Source organism: Gymnodraco acuticeps, unplaced genomic scaffold (assembly GCF_902827175.1).
Source record: "Gymnodraco acuticeps unplaced genomic scaffold, fGymAcu1.1, whole genome shotgun sequence".
NCBI classification, from domain to species: Eukaryota; Metazoa; Chordata; class Actinopteri; order Perciformes; family Bathydraconidae; genus Gymnodraco; species Gymnodraco acuticeps.
The window spans coordinates 3582421-3602859 of NW_022990295.1; the positions used below are offsets into that span (position 1 = coordinate 3582421).

Below are 20439 nucleotides of genomic sequence, written 5' to 3' on the forward strand. Positions count from 1 at the left end.
CAATATCAGAAAAAAAAGATGCTCATCAGTCCATTTGACGATTTGATCCGTCCATAAATCTTTATTCTTTCCATTATAAATGATTTCTTACAATACAGTGTCTGAAACCAGTTTGAAATATATTATAGTTCAATACAGACATATCCCACTGTTGAGCATCAACTGAGAAAGGGCAAAGCCTCCATTATCAGTAACTAAAAGCAGCAGAAAAGATATTGCTTTGCAGGTCTGCTCATTGGTTCTGTGACATCTCATTGCACCCACAAAGAGCTTTTAATCATAAAAAAGGACATGTGGGATTTTAGAGAACACATATTTGGACATGATTAAGCGATACAAACAAACTTGATTTTAAATGATGATACACAGGTTTAACACCTGTCTGTGGAGACTCTCCTCTGAATATGAAAACAGGAAACAAATAACTTAAGATAATTAATACTTTTTAACTAATGTAATTGCTGTGGAAACCGTTTTGGAGAAAATATAGAACAGAACTCTGTAGAACAGATCCATCAATGCTGGATATGTTGAATGTACAAAATCATGCTATATTTACAGATGAGCGCCCAAAAGTCCCATTGTTACATCTCAAGCTGGTTCAGCAGGACATACGTCGAAGTGTGACACTAGAGGGCGGTATATTCCCATCTCGTCTAACGGAAAGCTCAGAAGCACCTCTGGCAAAAGAAAATATGCTGTATTCATTCCTGGTAAAATGCAAACTTGAGCAAAATGAAGACCCACACCATTAACGTTAAAGTCGGAAAATTTCCTTTAAAATCCAGAACTTTTACAAATGCAATCCTTGAGATAAGCATCTCATCCATCTAAATCCATTGTCTTGCTTGCTTCTCACACAAAGACCTTGCAGCAGATTCAGTGTTATTGGTAAGTCCTTCCCAGGTCTCCTTCAGTCTTTACAATCATGTGGATGGCGTCTCTCCTCCTTCAACAGTACCTGCTGTCCCATTCATTTTCTACGTAGCATCTGAGGTTGGACAAGAAAAATAGTCAGTTTAATGAAATCAGAAAAGTCATCATAAAATAAAAAACGGATTTAAACATTATCATAAACCTATATGAGCTGCTTTAGCTGTAGAGGCATTTATAACAAAAGTGAAACCAGGTCAAAACAAACTGTATCTTCTTGAATTAGCTGAATTTATTAAGATGGTCGCTGACCTGGAATACATTTTGAGAGTATTATGGTCGAAATGATATGAATGTGGGAAGCATGGTTTATAGCATTTTAGCATGCTGACGTTAGCATCTATCTTATTAGATTGCTGTTCAGAAGTAAAGTGTTTCAGAGACTGTATAGACTTTGAGACTTGTTTATCAATTGGAGACTAACTCCAATATCTTTTATTTAAATTGAATAATCTCTCTTACCCTTGACACCGTCTTGTAGTGCTTCCTGTCCTGCAGTTTGCTCCGTCCCTTCACTGTCCTCGATCTCTTTCCCCTTCGTTTTTGGTTTCCTTGCAACGGGTGGTGGCACCTTAACTTCCTTCTTGACCCACTTCGCTTCGCCTGCCACCTTCTGTACAGTGGCCATGTCCTCCGGTGCCGGCTTGGTCTCGATCACCACCCTCTTGTTGCTCTTGGAGAAGATAAAGCTCGCTGTGCTGCAGGGGGTCTTTTGGCGACGTTGGGGAGTTCAAACTGAGGTGGGATGCGGGGCCGGTTTTTGATCTGGCCGCTGTCCTCAGGCGGATGGCCTTCTGCAGGTTCATGGAAGGAGAGGCCGTCATGGCAGGTGGAGACCTTTTCGCTGGGGTTGGGGAGGCAGGCAGTACCAAAACAGAATGGGTCTCTGGCAGAGCTAGTTGTTCAGTGTCTGTGGCAGGGGGTGAGGCGGGTAGTGAAGATGTGGTTGGTGGTGAATATGTGGTTGGTGGTGAGAGGATTATCAGAGACCTTCTGATGGGCTTCTGATGAGCCTCACCACTGGCAGATGAGGGGGGGCAGGGTTGCTAGGCTGCTGCTTCCTCATGGTAACCTCCACCGCTGCTGGCTCCTGAGCTTTAGGAGGCTCAGGACTGCTGCTGACTGACCGCAGCTTGACCATCTCCAGAAGGGAGGGGCTGACACTGAGCGAGGGTCCCTCCTGTGCAGCGGGGGCAGAGGTCGGCTCCAGGGTTTGGTTGTCTGTGCTTACAGGACTAGGCTGCTCCTTAATGCTGGCAAGGCCCTGTAAAGGTGGAGCTAAAGGAATGTTTACAGGTGGAGAAGGAGCAGGTTCTTCAGCCTTTTCTGGTGGGATAGAGACTTCTGGGGAAGGGGAGGGCTCCTGGATCGCTGGACCATGGGTGTTCAGGGGTACAACCTGAGGGTGGAGGAGAAGCTGTATAGGAGGTGGAGGGGGAATACTCTGAGGGGGAGTGAGAGTGCTGTGAGATGAAACTGAGATAGTTTCAGATTCAACCACGGAGCTCTCTCCGGGCAGATCAAGTTCTTTCGCTGGTGGATTTGGCTGTGATTGTAGGGAAGGTGGAGGAGGAATAGTTAGTGGTGGAGTAAAGCTCTTAACAGGTGTGACCTCCTCAGAAGATTGACAGGCCTTCTCTTGAGCAGATGGAGGAGACACTTCTTCAGTGGACAGACAGGATATGTCTTCAGGACCTGGTGGAGCGGAGACCTCGATAACTGGTGGAGGAGATACCACCGTCACCAGTGTGCTGGAGACCTCATTGACGTGAGCAGGGCGGGCCTCCTTTGGTTCCAAAGGAGTAACCTTAACAAGGAGCGGAGGTGTAATTTATTTGAGTGGTGTAGAAGAGACCTCCTTAGGTGGTGACGGAGGGGAAGTTTCTTTAGGTGGTGATGGAGGAGAAATACCCTTAGGTGATGTTTGAGGAGACATTTCTTTAGGCGGTGTTGGAGGGGATGTCTTTTTAGGTGATGGTGGAGGAGAAACCTTCTTAGGTGGTGGTGGAGAGACTTCTTTAGGTGGTGGTGGAGAAGAAACCTCTTTAGGTGGTGGCGGAGGAGAAACATGCTTAGGTGGTGTTGGAGGGGAAGTTTCTTTGGGTGGTGGCGGAGGAGGAATTTCCTTAGATTTGGGCGGAGGAGAAGTTATTTTAGGAGGAGGTGGAGAAGAGACCTTTTTTATTGTAGGAGGGGACACTACATTAACTGGTGGAGGGGGAGCCGTGTATGGTGGGGGAGGTGGGATATTCAGGGGTGGAGGTCCCTGGTCTGTGATCACCACTGATATAACGGACGTAGTTGTACAGTTGTACAGTTGTGCTAGTGTTAATTTCGTTGACTAAAACTATGACGAAATATGTTCGTCAACTACCTTTTTTTCCATGACGAAAACGAGACGATGACGAGACGGCACCGACGGCAGTAAACAATAACTGCAACGAAATCATCATGCAATATCGTTGACGAAAAGTGACGAGACGAAAATGTAGTTTACTAAATAAAAACTATGCCAAAATCTCTCTTTACTTTCGTTGACGAAAAATGAGGAGACGAAATATTATCAAAGATAACGTTACATCTCTGATAGTCAGTTTTTCTCCCAGCAGTTCCATTTCCGGTGCTGCGGCAGGGCAGCAGCTGTGTGTCTGTGCTGCGCGCGGCGGTAGATTTGAATTACACCGGTTAGCGGCACACTGTGAACTGTCAGGAAGACTCGGGTCTAACTCATGGTCTAACTAACCTTATTTAACAGAAAATAAAATGGAAACAACAGGGCTTGGGAGCAGTGGTCGCACTCGCGTTAACCGAATTACCCCCCCCCGTCAGCGCGAGTGAGTGATAAATTGTGTACTCGACGGGTAATAATGGATTATGACGGAAACGTTACGAACCTGTCCGTCAAAATGACTGACAACGAAAAAGTCTAAAGCCACCACTGCTTGGGAGAAAGAAACAATGTGATATTTGGGCCCATTTTCGCTACAATGAGGCGGAGAAAAAAAGCGAATGCATTGTTTTATCAGAAGGGAAGCAATGTGGCCATAACACAGCTGGTAAACACACCACAAACCTGACCAGATACTCTCTGCAAAGCTGCTTAATCATTCAACCTGTGTTTTTCATCAAATAAGGACAATATATAATCCTATTTATTTATATATACTAAAATGACAAATTATTGGTTTTGGCTAGACTAGTTTGACTGAAATGTTCTATATAATCTGATGACTAAAAAAGACTCAACAGTTTTCATTGACAAAAAGTAGACTAAAATAATTAGTTTTCTCTGACTAAAATATGAATAAAATGCTCAGACTTTTAGTCGACTAAATCGTGACTAAAATAGTTACTGTTTTAGTCGACTAAAATAAGACTAAAATGTTCAGACTTTTAGTCGACTAAAACTTGACTAAATAAAAACAAGATGAAGGTGACTAAATATGACTAAAACTAAAAAGGAAATTTAACACAGGACTAAGACTAAAACTAAATAAAAAAATAGCTGACGAAATTAACACTACGTGGAGCCACCACCAGAAGAGGAGTTCTCCTGTGGCACCTGAACAGGTAACACGAACCCCACCTCACCGAACATGGGGGGAGGCGAAAGAGGGAAGTCAACATCATCAGGCCCATTGAGGCCCACTTTTGCCATTGGTGGAGGCGGTGGGGGCCAGGAGGCTTCGGGGGACACAACGACTGATATGGTTGGGGAGGGTGGTGCGCCGGAGGAGGAGATGGAGTAATGCGTGTTAATTAAATGGTGGTTAACGTATCCATGTGAGTCTTTACATCTGGGTCTTGTGTGGATGCTGGTTTGACCTCTTCTTCTCTCACATAGCCTTCCTTCACGCTTCTCTACGGCCTTCACTAACATGCTGCTTATTATGTCACTTGCTCTCACTTTCTCCTCTTTTTCTGTCACTTTCCCATTTCCTTTCAAATCAACGTTCTGCTCAGCCAGTCTGTCGAGGTCCTCTTTGTGAACCTCTGAACTCAAAATCCCACTTTCTTGACCTTTCTTTGTTTCCAGAACACGGAGGGCTCCGCTAATGGACTCCACTGTTACATTCAGATTATTTGCAGATGCAGAAGGAGACTGCCTCTGTGGTCTCCTGTCCTTTGGATTTCTCTTTATGATGGCGTAAAGGTTATCAGGCGCCGGGGGTCCCAGCAGCAGCTCAAATGAACACTTGCTGTGAAACCACACCTCTGGAGGAGGCGGTGGAGGTGCGTGGATTTTAGGTGGCGGAGGGATGTTGAAGAGTTCCCTCAAGGCCCTTACAGAAGGGCCGACAGTTTCAACTGTGGTGACAGGTTTGAGTTCCTCACGGAGAGGAGGTGGCGTTGAACCAGACCCAGGAAAAAACCGTTGAAACTTTGCGAAGATGCCTCTCTTGTGCCTCGGAGATGGGCTGTGGGACTCTTTGGAAACCTGTGTGGATGTGCCTTCTTGGCTGGAGTAGCCACTGGATGGAGAGAATATTCTGCTAAGCTTATTCTCCGGATCCTTCTTCTCTTCTGAAGAGTCTTTCGCTCTTTCGGCTTCCTCTGATGTTCGGGCCTGCACCTGGGATCTGATGGGGCTAAATGACACAGAGCCTGAAGAGTCCTCCAGTGAACTCGTGTCAGCGGTATATCCAGGGCTGGAGGGCGAAGATCTGTAGTGGACATTTTTATTATATCCTTATATGCTTAAACCAAATGCTTCTCAAATCATTGTAAAACACCTATATCATTTCCTGAGATGTGCTGTTTTCTTCTCATACTCTAATGTGGGTTTTTATTCCCAAGCGCTTCAAGGCCACAGAGCTGATTTGGCAGACTAGGTTGAGACTCACACAAAGTCACACAAGAACTTCCCTATTCTGAGAACCGTTATACTATCTACAGCTCAAGGACAGGTGTCTAATAACAATATGAGACCGTGTGAAGACAGATTTCTGAGCTTCCCGCAGCTTCCTGTATATAAGCTTGGCTATTTTATTGTACTGCGCACACTCCTGCAGACTATCCTATACTCTGTGAGACCTGTGACTTTGTATTGCGTTTTTGTATTTGAAGCTTCAAATAAATAACCAGAAAGACAACTCTGTCTGTTTCACCATTTATTTGTTTGATCACTCTGACTTGTACTCTCCACAGTATTGGGTCTCAGATTTCCATAACAATTGGCGTTGTCAGCAGGATCTCTGCAAGTTCGATTGGGGACACCTACGGACGCTGGTGGTCGCTCCAGGATCCTCGGATTCTCCTCTACCTCGACAGAAACCGTACGGGACGAGAGGACCAGCGCCAGGGTGGAACCGATTGACTTCACGAGATCCAACAAACTCAAAAGGCTTTCAATACTCGGTGAGATGTACAGTGTCTAAATTGTTTAAAGTTAAACGTAATTAAACTCCATGACATTTATGAGAGGGACTGCTCGAAAGTAGGATATTTGGGATATCCATCGTAGCCTGGGTTTACGATCAGTCTTTGTGTGATTTGTACTGAGAAACAAATATCACATCACCGACGGGTGAAAAATAGTGTTTTGGTAACACGGGGTGTTTTGGTAACACTTAAAGACTTTGTTATGGGAGCAAAGCAGGGTGGGGGACTAGTACATCCTCCTGAGGGTCCGATTGTAGATGTCATGCGAGCAAAACATGGTGAAAGCAGTCTGTCTAAATTAAATATATGGATGAAAATGTTCGGATTTCCAAAGGGAGGTTCTTTGAGTAAATTAAAAATCAAAAACCTAAGAGATAAATTACAAGAGTGTGAAGATGGAATGAAAAAGAAGAGTAAAGTTAAAGTAAAAGACTTAGAAAAACTGGACACTCATAGAAAGTGTTTAAAATACTGGGAGGATGAGGCAGAGTGCCGTGAAAGAAGGCAATTGGCTGCGGCAATAAAAAAGATACAGGCTGACGATGAGGGTGATAAGAAAGAGAAAAAGGGTTTCATGTTCCCCCCCCATATAAACCACACACTTCTCTTTACACAGGCGTGGGGGACCCTCTCCTCGACCTTGGGTTTCCATTCTCCCCTCTCCCCCCCGTTCTACTGCCTGCTGAGGGGGCTGCTGGGGGGCCCGCTGCTGAACCAGAGGTCAACATACCGACCCCCGCCGGAGCAGCTGCCGAGGAAGACAAACAGAGAGTGAGCAGAGACGAAGAAAGACAGAGAAAAGAAAATGAAGAAGAAGAAGCAAGACTGGAAAAGATCCATGACAAGAAAGAGAAAAAGAAAAGAAACGCGAGGAAAGCTGAACTCTACAAAAAAGAACACCTCCGCAGACAGGAGGACAACCAGAGCGACCAGGAGGACGAAGAGCATAATCTCGTCTTTCCCATGATCCAGGTGGCTGGACATGCTGGTCCGTCACTCGTCTGCCGCCCATGGACCATATCAGACATGAAGGAGATATCAAGAGATCACCTCCCAGATGTTGAGTTAGGAGGTGCTAAATTCGCTGCAGCACTCCTCATGTTCTGTAGACAATTCTCCCCCACCATGCCGGAGATAAAGACATTGTTGACTCTGAGAATGGGTCCGACACACGTCAGCCATTTCACCCATCTACTGGGAGGTCAACAGCACATGGGAGACACCAAGTGGGAGGATGCCCTGAACGCTACCTACCGCGATGCTTTGGCCAACCTCGAGACCGCAATAACTACAAAGTTCCCCGCCAAAGTCGACGTGTCAATAATCTATGCATGCAAGCAGAACCCGGAGGAAACAGTAAATGACTATTACCACCGCTTAGAACAAGTGTTCATCGAGAACAGCGGCATTATCAAACAAGAGGCCGGGGAACAAGCCGTATTGGGAGTCTGGGAGACACACCTCAGCAATGCTTTCCTCAACGGCCTATCCCCGGCTATTTCTGCATCGGTGCGAAACTCCTGCATTGGCGTAATGGACGGTGCCCGGCTGGAAGAAATTCGCCGACATGCCATGCATGCCGAGAAACGCCTCTCAGAAGAAAAAGCCAGTGAGGAAAAGACAAGGCCCAGCTGACCATGGTCCAGGCTGTTACAACCGCCTGGTCCAACCAAGCCCAAGGTGATGGCCAGGGCAGAGGGAATCGAGGAGGAGAAGGAGGTTTCCGAGGCCGGGGAGGAAAAGGCAGAGGACGAGGAGGAGGCCACCGAACCAATCGCTGTTTTAACTGCAGAGAGACGGGTCATCGGATCGCTGAATGCCCACACGAGAAGCAGAAAAAGAACTTTCGATCGGATAAATCGGACCGAAACAAAGACAATTCTTCAAACTGACATCAGTCGAAGGAGGGAGTGGGGGAGGAAGGAATTCGGTCGGGAGAGACGGAACCTCTGCCAGCAGCATCTAACCAGGGAAGTGACACACACACACACACATCATGCAGGCTATTGAGAAATTGGAAGATTTAGAGAAAATGTCTGTAATTGAAAAGGGTACATATTTGAAATATGACAGTGAAGCAGCATTTAAGAAATTTCCCACACTTACTTTAGCTATCATGGGTGTTAATGTTACATTTCTGGTTGATTCGGGGGCTACTCATTCTGTGGTAAAAAGGGCAGATCTGCCAGATTGCAAATTTAGTGGAAGATTTATTCACTCAATAGGAGCGGCTGGGGTAACTGTGAAGGAGAAGTTTTCTATACCACTTCAGTGTAAAGATAACGGTGATGACAGTCATCCATTTCCCACATCAGTCAAACACAGTTTTCTTTTATTATCTGTCTGCCCAATAAATTTACTGGGCAGAGATCTGATTCTCCGGTTCGGCTTAGACCTCAATTTCACAAATGAGGGTCTCAAAGTCCGACGGCCATCTCCATTGATGGTTCAAAACCCCACATTTGATGATAAAGAACTGGTGAATGTGTACCAATGGCTGTTGACACATCCTGATTCTCAGGAGTTGTTGCGTTTGACTCATCAACGTGTTTTTCCACCTGCTGTGTTCATGGAAACTTCTCATTTGCATTGTATGGCTAACGTGGTTGATGAACCATGTAAATACTATGATGAGAGTTTTCTGCTGGAATGTTTGAATGATGAGATCATGCTTAAAACTATGTATTGGAATTCGCTGTGCAGCGCTATCTCTGTTAGACTCACACCCACACAACACAAACTGTATCAAATCCCAGGGGCGGTCCCACACATTTCACTAGCCAGGGGCCCCACTGATAGATGGAGAGATTTGGGTCCAATCGTTAAAGACTGGGGATCTAGTACTGATTGGACTAGCACAGACGACCCGTTGATTGAGTATTCCCCATCACATGACGTGTTTAAGTACAGCATTGACTGCTCAGTTCATGTACTGCGTTCTCTGACTCTCACAGGCAATGATGACTATGTTAACCCCGTTGCTGGCCCATCTGGCCCGGAGTTCTCATTTTTCAATCATATTTCTGAGCTCCCTGACGCGCTAAAAACAGTGCCTAAAACACTGTGGGCAGCCCACAAATATGATGTTGGGTTGATTCGCTCTGCACACTGACTCACGCTATGCTTTTGGGGTAGTACACGATTTTGGGGCTATTTGGAAGTGTAGACAATTTCTGAAATCTGATGGCAAACCAGTACTTAACCATGTACTGGTTGCAGGCTTACTAGACGCCATTCTGCTCCCATCTGAAGTTGCAGTCTGTAAATGTTCCGCACACGCAAGCAGTACAGACCCAGTTTACCTAGGAAATGCGACTGCTGACTCAGCCGCAAAGGCAGCTGCTCTGATTCCTCTCGCACCTCACGCACACTCATTTGTTAAAATCCCTGTCTCCTCCCTCACTGACAACATGTCATCACTGACTTTCATGCAGCAGCTAGCTACACCAGTTGAGAAGGCTCAGTGGAAGGCTGCTGGGGCTGTTTTTGACCCAACCTCCAGCATCTGGGTTGGTCCAAATTCCAATCCATGTCTCCCAAGACATTTCTTCCCTCATTTTGCTAAGTTGACACATGGGTTGGATCATGTGTCAAAAGGAGGGATGTTAGAGGCTATAAATCAGGAGTGGTTCACAAGGGGGTTCACAGTAACAGCTCAAAAGCACTGTGAAGCATGCCTAATTTGCATTATGCAAAATTCTGGTAGACCAGTAAAGGTTACAGGACCCGGAGCACATCCACCTCCCACCAGGCCATTTGAGCACCTAATGCTGGATGTCATTGAGCTTAGCCCATCAGAGGGTCAGAAGCACTGTCTGGTGGTGGTTGATATGTGGTCCAAATGGGTTGAAGCTTTCCCAGTAAAAGCACAGACAGCAAATGCTGTGGCAAAGGCACTACTGAGGGAAATCATTCCTAGATGGCGACTACCAGACAAAATGTCTAGCGACAACGGTTCACATTTAGCTAATGAGGCCATTACGCAGATAGGAGAATACATGGGCATGGACATCAGAAAGCATTGTGCTTATCATCCACAGAGTGGGGGTGGGGTGGAAAGAGAGAACGGCACAATAAAAAACAAACTAGCAAAATGCTGTGCAGACACAGGGACGGGTGGTGCAGTGGTCTGTGCATCTGATCATCAGATCAAGGGGGGTGCTGGGGAACTCCAGTTCGAAACCCGCTCCTGCCGCCACTGCGTCAGGCCGTTGTGTCCTTGGGCAAGACACTTCACCCGGATTTGCTCCTGTGGGTAATGTCCAAAGTACATGTATAATATCAATGTGTACTTGTAAAAGCGCCTCGATGACTTTGAGGCGTGAAGATGGACGGTGTGGCGCAGTGCGCTGTGCAATGATCATCAGATCAAGGGGTGAAACCTGCCGCTGCTGCGTCTGTAAAGCCGTTGTGTCCTTGGGCAAGACACTTCACCTGAACTTGCTCCTGTGGGTATTGTCCACAGTGACCATTGCATGTATAAAAAAATAAATATAAATAAAAAATGTGTATTTGTAAAGCGCTTTGAGCATCTGGAAAAGCGCTATAATAAATGTATGGATGCGGAAAAGAACACGGAGTCAACTCAACCCATTTGAAATCCTTTTTGGGGCTCCTCCACAGATTGGACTCAAGGCTCCAGGATGTCCTCTTCCCTCCACAACTTTGTGTGAGGATGCTATGTTGTCATATTGTGTTAACCTGTCATCCACTTTAGCAGACATCCGACGTCAGGTAGCCGCAGCCTTGCCTACCCCTGCCACTGGTCCACTTCACCATCTCCAACCCGGCGACTTCGTGCTGGTCAAGGATTTCCGGAGAAAGAGCTGGAAATCCAATCGTTGGCAAGGTCCCTACCAGGTGCTTCTCGTCACCCAGACGGCGGTCAAGGTCGCCGAGAGAGCTACATGGGTCCACGCCAGTCACTGCAAGGTCGTAGTCACAGGAAAGGAGAAACAGTAGAAGCAGACGACAACAAGTGACGTGTCCTAGTCACCAACGGAAGACGACAACAAGTGACGTGTCCTAGTCACCAACGGAAGACGACAACAAGTGACGTGTCGAAGTCACCAACGGAAGAAGTAGACGACAACAAGTGACGTGTCCAAGTCACCACCAGCACCACACTTGCACTACATACACCAAAACACACTACACACAAGGTGTCACGAGCGAGTACCAGCTGAGCGGTTCCATATGCCTCTGGTTCCTCGTTTGTGTTATCGGTGTGCGGAGTCTGACTGTCCGTGTCACAAAATCGACCGAGGGAATACACACACACACCCCATGGAGCATTCCCGCCTCGTGATGAGGGCTCGCCTGGAAAGACGACAACGCAACCGTGAGCAATGTGGATACTACTGGAGAGCCTGGACAATCATAGAATGGTTCCTCTGCATACTTGCCATGATAGTTGTGTTAGGACTAGTCCTATATTTTATGTATCCATGGTCAGCACACAGCATGTCAGCCAAAATCGAGGTATCTAAGAGGTACATGGGGAAAGCAGGGCGAACCACATGGGCAGAGGGGCTGGTCAAGACAGGGATTGGTAACATTACTCTAAGAGATGGGGAAGATAGCACAGTGCAGTTAGACCCGTGCGACTACATGCATTGCCCCGACCCTAAGAAACTGGGGTGGGCAGACGCCTACATATGCTATGTCGAGAGTGACAGTCACACCGCCACTCACTGCTCGGGGGGCTGGGCTTTTGTTTTATGGACCACCGCGCACGCCGATTGGGGTTATACCCTATGGGACGACAAAACAAACATCAAAGGGAGATTGTCTATCTCCAAGGTCAATTCATCGAGCCCCGTTATCCTGTTGCAACTACAGGCTGCCCAGATATCAGACAGGGGTTATTATGTTGTCTGTATATATGTATCCGGCGCCGACCCGTGTGGCACATTTTACATAGACATCGCGCCCAAAACTCAGACCCCCGAACCAGAGAGAAAGGGTAAGCAGCCTTTGACGCAACTGTTGACATCCATAGGTACATCTACATTTCTAAAACGTAACCTATACATAGGCAATAACGACCATAGCAACATTGATGTGATTCAGACCAGTAATGGGATCACCGGTAATGTCTGGTGGCACACTCTGAGATCATTCTTGCAGGCCGCAGGACAAAATGGGTCACGTTATGCATGCACCCTTTTCCCCCAGGACTCATCAATGTCCGTGCCAGTTCGTCCGCGCTCTCTGACCCAGGTTGAACACCTCTGTGCGTTTATGGCTCTGACAAGGCCCATCAAGGGTGGAGACCGCGTAACCGAGTGGCGTTATGCCAGGCCGCTTCCCCCACCATGCAGTAATCGGTCTAACTCTCCTCTGCGTGCATCTACGTTTGATACCACATACGCAAAGTACCAACCCGTCAGCAATGTGCACCCCAGCCATTTGAGAGGGATGAAACACAGCCTCTGCATCCAGAGAGTGTACCACAAAACGTCTCTTACACCACCTTATTTTTTCCTAGGCCCTACTACTGGTTGTACTCGTATCCTACGGAACACGTGCAGTTACGGTGCTTACAATATCTCGTATTGTCGCATATTCGGTGTCCCTGGAAGAATCCTTTCTAACGTAGCATTCCCTGATGTTAACCATATTTCCCTCCAACTGGCCTGGCCCAGTGATGCTGGGTTTAGCGCGCCACAAGATTACGTTTGGTTGTGCGGTGACAAGCTCTATCAAGTTCTGGCTCCCCTCTGGATAGGTACATGCACTCTAGTGGATTTGAATCCAGCAGTCACTGTCCTCACGTCCTTAATGTACACGACACATCATTACCCAGAGTTCCAACACCCCGACCACCACAAGGTAAAAAGAGATCTGACGTCCGCTGGAGCTAAATTCGTTGGCGGCCTGTTCCCATGGTGGGGTACAGTAAACAATGCCCATAACATAGATACCTTACACGTTCGGCTAGAGAACCTCACTTACGAGACGACGCAAGGCTTCCAGGCATTGACCCCATTCATAATAGCCTCTAGGAACATGCTCATGCAGCACCAATTTGCTCTTGACCTTTTGTTCGCCTCAAAAGGTGGCCTGTGTCATGTGATCGGTGACTCCTGTTGCACTTACATTCCCGACGCCACCAAGAACATCACTGACACCGTGCTGCATCTTAACAACCTGTTAGCCGACATGAAAGCGGATGACATATCCAACGCAGGTGGCTGGGACTGGTGGTCCTGGCTTACATCGGGCGGGTGGGAAGCATGGCTGGCTAGGATAGTTACACCCCTGGCGATCATTTTCGGCCTATTAATCAGTTGTACCTGTTTGATTATCCCAATACTGAAGAAGTGTGTTTCTAGCCTGGTATCCTCAGCTTTCGTTCAGTATGCTGCTATTCCATTACACGACAATCCTTTGCGCCACAGTGAGATAGACCAGCTAGAATCAGAAGAGTCTGATTCCGACACTACAATATAATCATGTGAATCGAGTGTACCCTCCTCTTATGCTTACATTATATTGGAGTCTGTCCTCCACAAAAACAGCCAGTTTTCTATGATATATTTGTGATGTGTTTACTTAAACCAGCGATGGAGTGTATTCATTGATGTGTTATATCAGTCTATCCTGTCATTTGTTTTTTATTGATAAAGTATGATCAAAAGGGGAGAATGTAGTGGACATTTTTATTATATCCTTATATGCTTAAACCAAATGCTTCTCAAATCATCATTTTTATTCCCAAGCGCTTCAAGGCCACAGAGCTGATTCTGCAGACTAGGTTGAGACTCACACAAAGTCACACAAGAACTTCCCTATTCTGAGAACCGTTATACTATCTACAGCTCAAGGACAGGTGTCTAATAACAATATGAGACCGTGTGAAGACAGATTTCTGAGCTTCCCGCAGCTTCCTGTATATAAGCTTGGCTATTTTATTGTACTGCGCACACTCCTGCAGACTATCCTATACTCTGTGAGACCTGTGACTTTGTATTGCGTTTTTGTATTTGAAGCTTCAAATAAATAACCAGAAAGACAACTCTGTCTGATTCACCATTTATTTGTTTGATCACTCTGACTTGTACTCTCCACAGTATTGGGTCTCAGATTTCCATAACAGATCCCAATTTATTTTGTTCATCTTCCTCACCTGAAGCTGAGATGTTATTTAGAGAGGATTCCCTTAAGTTGACCCTAACTTCTGCCAGATCCCTGGACCGCCGCTTCATCTTATTGTGGAGGGAAAAGGTGCGGCTCGGAGGAGCCCTCTTGGGCTTCATGACGGAGAGGCTACTTAACCTGTTAAGCACTGAGCCTGTTTTTCAGGTCTCAGGCTCGAGAATGACATTCTCAGAACAAATGACCATATATTCCCTTCTAAAAGGGTTAAATTAATAATCTTTGTTCTCAAAGTAATGATAAATCTGTGAGTTGGATGTAGAAAAGTCAGAATCAACATAGATGTTTTTTATTTTAAAGAAAATTCAGATTGAACATAGTAAAAAACTGTAAATTATAGTGTCCGTCCAAAAATTCTTTTTTACTTATAGTGAAAACTACCCTTGGATGATGGATTAGACTAAAAGCTTTAGGAATCCATAGTACAACATATAATAAGTACCCTGTATCAAGATTGATGCAAAACAAGTGAAATTTGACCTTTTTAGAGAGATTTAGCACAAAAAACCCCACTTCTGGGGTCATTTGGGTGGATTTTCCATATCTCTGGCCCCCCTTGGTCGATTTTGACGAATGAAATCTCTTTATAACCGCTAGAGCCAATGGAATCGAGGGGAAGTCCCACATACTCCTTATTTGGTAATGTGTGTGTGTGTGAGACTGACGCATAGCCAAAACCGGAAGCTGCGACAACTCTGGTGGCTACCATTAGCAGCTAACTTTTTTGCTCCGATTTTTACATACAAATGGAATTATGGATTATAAATAATTGTTTCAAAGCCACAGATACATTATTAACCTATGGATCAACTAATTCAGCCGCGTTTTTTCTCGTTTTAATGCCATTGAACACATCTTTTGATCAGATTGACAGCTACGGTGAGACGATCTCCCGTAAAAGCTCCGTAAAGACGTGTGGAAGGTATTCAGTATTTTTCACATTTATTTAATGTATTTATTTGTTGTTTTTTGTTTTGTAGAATTAATTTACAGCCATATTATTTAAGTTAAGTTGTGTTCCAGCTAAAATGCTTTTATTTTGAAGGTGATGGGTCAATTTGGGCACACAGCTGGGTTTATTTAAGTCAATCAGGGCACAGCAGCAGTCAGTGGGCACCGGGAAGGTCTATGGTTTTTTACCAGTATCAGGGCTGAGTTCAGCAAACATTTCAACACCTTTTGCTGTATTGTTCTTGCCAAGGTGAAGCTAATAAATACCACAAAAACGTTGATGCCTTGTCTGGACAATGGACTCATTACCAACTCATGATCTGTGTAAGATCCACTATACCTGGTGCCTCAGTGGCCTTTTGAAGTTTTATTGTTGTTGACAAATAGCCACTACATAAAGTAAAAAACCTCCCTTATTGAAGCGGACACTTTTATTGTTTTTATTTTTTATTTTTTGCACTGCATGGACGTTTGGACTGGAATCACCACCACGCTCAAACGGAGATGATCATGCTGATCAAAGGACAAAGGAACATGGACGCCGGCGCATCAGCGTTTGATCTGGAGATCTGAGACAATGCTCACTGACTTTGTGAAACTTTGAATTGCCTGTTTAAGACACGATCGGAGAGCAGAGGACCACCCACCGCAGGGGCGCCGCCAGGGATTTTGGGCCCCATGAAAATATATCACATTGGGCCCCACCACCAGGCACAGGCCACTTTGTTTATAAATTACCTCGAGGACCGTACCAAATGGTCTAGCGGTCCGTATACGGCCCGGGGGCCGGAGGTTCCCCACCCCTGCTTTAATATAATAACATTAGTATTAATATCATAGGGCTGTCCGAATACCATTTTTCGGGCTCCGGATATTCGGTAGTAATCAGCAGCGAATATTCGGTGCGGAGAGATTATTATTATTATTATTATTTTTTTAATAACATTTTTTTTCATAACAAGCTCCGAGACACCTGACAACACGCTGTTAAGCAGAAGCACAGAAAGAGCATACTATTACGATTTATATGTATTGTCTCAGTACTCGCATACATTAAAACTAAATGTGTCCTCTGCATTTAACCCAGCCGCAGTGCAGCGCCCGGGGACCAAATCTGGTTCCAAATTCCGTCTATAACGTTTTACAACCTGAAGATACAAAACACATATTTCATATTATAACAACAATACTTTTAATAACATAGTCGTAACAGTAGGCCTAACAGTGTAGTACTTGTTACCGATACAGTAAACAGTATTTAAATAAATGAAGAACGAAAAATAAATGAACAAACTATATGCCAATAATTGCCTTAGCCCCAGATGTTCCCACATTGCTCCTATTATTTTCACTATTCGGATAAAATTGAAAAACTAATACAAAAAACTATTCGGTTGCTTGCTTGCAACTATTTTCCAAGCAAAGTAAGAGCACGATTTTATCATGTGTAACGTTACTGTTTAAACGGCGGATAAAGCAGCTTCATCTTGGCAACTTCACAACAGCTAAGCTAAGCTAGGCTAGTACTTACAGCATCCAGGTGACTTTTCAGAGTTGTTGTGCCACCGTGGTAGGCCAGTTTCTTGTCGCATATTTGGCACACTGCCTTCTTCTTACCGTCGTCCAATTTAAAATGGTCCCACACAGCTGAAGTCTTCGGCATTTTGTGTTCAGGTGTGTAAAACGAGGTGAAGCGAGGTGAAGCGTGCCGTTTGCGTTCGTGACTGTGAGTGAACAGTGATGTCAGGAGCACAGGCGGAGATTGTATATATTTCCGCATTTTAACAGTGCAATTCAAAAGTATAAATATAGTATAAGAATATGGGAATTCGCCTTTATTGATAGCATACATTTAGGCAAAAAAAATAATAATTTTGAAAAAAAAAAAAAAAACGAATATCCGAATAATGAAATTGAAACCCGAATAGTTGGCCAACGAACGAATATTCGAATAGTCGGATATTCGGGTACAGCCCTATAATATCATAACCAAAATGTTTGTGATTAACATTTTGTTTACAGACTGATCACTCAATGCTTCAAACTGTCCATCATCCTAAATAGACTAAAAGCAGTTTTTTGTTTTATATAGATCATTGGCTATGTGGGAAAATACTGTGTATGAAATGTATAATTTAAATTAAATTAGATGCTTTTTGTTATATATATATATATTGTATTCCAGTCTCCCTTCAGATATGTTAAGTGGCATGTCATTCAACACAATGCTGCTCACCTCCTTCAGTTGAGAGAAAAGCTGGTTCAGGTTCAGCCTTATGGGGGGACAGGGCTGCTGAGCCTAAAGATGAATCTGTTGGACCTGGCACCAGGGGGAGGGACAACTGATTTAGTATGAATAGGCGCTACCAGTGTTGCAAAGTAATGGAGAAGGGTATGCTAACTCACAGCTAGTTAGCAGCTACAAGGATTCCAAGGAACAGGAGGGCTGTGTACCGGGTAATAAATCTACAAGTGGTAGTCCTCCCTGGAACTCTCTGGGTGCAAAGCCTAAGAGTAAATCATTTCCATGGGATTTGGGAGGACGGATAACAGGCAGAGCCCAGAGCTCCGAAATCTGTGATGCGACCGGCTGGCCTGCATTGTTATCACCCAGGAAGAGCGCCTCTTCAACCCCTATTCATACTAGGAAACAGCAGTGGACAGCTGCTAAAGGGAGAATTACAAACAATCCTCCTAAACCACCAAGTGTGCCAATCCAGAACAGATACGCTCCGCTGACCGAGAACCGGAGATCTGATGACCTGGATAACCTGTCCTCTTCACGCAGCAGGGTAAGGACCAATAGCTACTCTAAAAGTAAAAGGCTAGAGGGAAAGCTAACGACTGGGCCTGAAACTCTGATTGTGGGTGACTCTGCTGTAAGAGATGTAAAAGGTCTGTGTAATAAGAACAACACCAAAGTACTCTGTTTTCCCAAGGATGTGGTCTCTGACTTGGCTGAGAAGATCCTGCATATTGGGGCTGAACATCCGATTGTGAAGAATGTGGTACTGCACATTGGAACAAATGATGTTGTGAAACAACAGTCAGAAGTGCTGAAAGAAGACTTTAAATGTTTGTTGGAAACTGCCAGCTCTCTAAATGCAGAAGTGTTCATCAGTGGCCCTCTACCGCCAGTCAGAAGAGGAGTGGAGAGATTCAGCAGATTGTTTGCACTGAACACCTGGCTTTCAACGGCCTGTACTGACCATTCTGTTGATTTTATTGACAATTTTAACTTTTTCTGGGATCGCAGACATCTTTTCAAGGCAAATGGAGTTTGACTGAACAAGTCAGGAGTGAAATTGTTTATCTCTAACATATTCAACTGCCTGCGTCATCAATCTGTTCCCTCTGCCAAGGACAAGCGGCAAGAGGAATCAAAACACGAGAAAGACACAACACATCACGCAGAAAACCCTGAAGAATTATCACTGCACCCGCCTGAGGAATGTTCTGATTATGGGAGACATATGAGACACATGGAGGAGTCTCCACTGCCCCCCCCCCCTGTCAACGCTTTTGAGGATACTCCGTTCACCCTTTCACCCTCGCCCACCCTCCTGGAGATCGATGAACACACAAAGGAGATACAGAGGGTTGGCACCGATTCCTTCCTGGAGTTCAAAGACCAAACGAAGGCGATACGCAGGGCTGGCACCATGTCCTTTACCCCCGCTCCTCAACGACGCCCACCAAAATCACCGCGGAGACGCGCACCATCTCCCCCGTCCTCATCACCGCGCCTACGTCAACCACCTCCCCCCCCTGGCAGCATGTCCTCTACCCCCGCACCATCTAGCCCGTCTCCATCACCGTGCCTACGCCAACCACCTCCCCTCCCTTCGAGGGGGCATCTGCAGTCTCCGAAGCCTGATAAGGATGTGTGTGTACAAAACACAACAAACTCTTACTGATATGTGATGGGTCCAGGCTCAAGGGCGTATGGCACTCTCAACTCTTTCCAGGACATGTCGGGGCCCTGCCTGCCAGTAGCTTTGCCGATATCTGTGTTGATAGGTAATAGATTAAGAGCGGTGAATCATAGAAACAGGAAGCGCTCAAACGTTTGTGTGAGTGTATCTAATTTAGCAGTGATTCCATGTCAGCCACAGCTTGTTACAAAAAACATGACTGATAGTGTGTTTAACAAACTTAAACTAGCTTTATTAAATGTCAGGTCTTTGGCAGGAAAAACATTTGTAATCAATGATTTAATCACTGAGCACAATCTCGATTTTATGTTTTTAACAGAAACTTGGATTGAACAAAATAACAGTGCAGCTGTTCTTATCGAATCAACCCCTCCCAACTTTAGTTTTATGAGTCAGGAAAGAATGCATAAGAAAGGGGGTGGAGTTGCTATTCTGTTCAATGATTCCCTTCAATGCAGGAAGACATCGTATGGAAACTTTGATTCTTTTGAATATGTGGCCCTTCGGCTGAAATGCTCCTCTCGAGCTCTGTTCCTAAATATCTATAGACCACCCAAATACTGTGCAAGCTTTTTTGATGACTTTACTGAACTGCTGTCTATAGTGTGTATTGACTTTGACCGTCTAGTCATTGTTGGTGATTTTAACATCCATGTTGACAACCCCCAGGACAGAGGGGCTAAAGAACTGTTTTGTGTTCTTGATAGCTATGGACTGACTCAGCATGTGACGGAGCCCACGCACAATAAGGGGCACACTCTGGACTTAATTATCTCAAAGGGTCTGAATATCTCTAAGGTTGTGGTGACTGATGTTGCACTCTCTGACCATTCCTGTGTTTTCTTTGAGAGCTCTATTTCTGTTCACAAAAATGTTCAAAAAGAGGTAACCACAAAGCGATATTTAACTGAAAATACTAGGGAAATGTTTACTCAGAATTTCTCTTCCACACTTGCCCCTGCCAACATCTCAGTAAATGAGCTAGTAGATCATTTTAATTCAAAAATTAAAAATGTTATAGATGCCATTGCTCCAACTAAGGTAAAGGAAGTGTCTGGCAAGAAAATATCTCCATGGA

The 20439-nt window shown here is 45.2% G+C and overlaps 1 protein-coding gene across 1 annotated transcript; it reads right to left on the reverse strand.

Annotated features, from left to right (window-relative positions):
• Window positions 1-29: 29 nt before the first annotated feature.
• Window positions 30-6592, reverse strand: LOC117549845 (extensin-2-like). The gene is made up of 6 exons (XM_034221944.1): window positions 6549-6592; window positions 4525-5597; window positions 2771-3216; window positions 1952-2719; window positions 1396-1642; window positions 30-991 (listed from the first exon to the last, which is right to left on the reverse strand). The coding sequence occupies exons 1-6, from the start codon at window positions 6590-6592 to the stop codon at window positions 981-983; spliced, it is 2589 nt and encodes an 862-aa protein (XP_034077835.1). The 3' UTR covers window positions 30-980.
• Between the last annotated feature and the right edge of the window lie 13847 nt (window positions 6593-20439).

What these genes read in the sequence shown, in the direction of transcription:
- LOC117549845 (XM_034221944.1), bottom strand. Translation starts at nt 6,592, where the DNA reads ATGTTTTGCTCGCATGACATCTACAATCGGACCCTCAGGAGGAT. An exon ending in AATCGGACCCTCAGGAGGAT is followed by an intron (nt 5,598 to 6,548) that starts GTACTAGTCCCC and finishes TGTCCACTACAG; the next exon opens with ATCTTCGCCCTCCAGCCCTG. An exon ending in TTCGCCTCCCCCCATGTTCG is followed by an intron (nt 3,217 to 4,524) that starts GTGAGGTGGGGT and finishes CCGTTATATCAG; the next exon opens with TGGTGATCACAGACCAGGGA.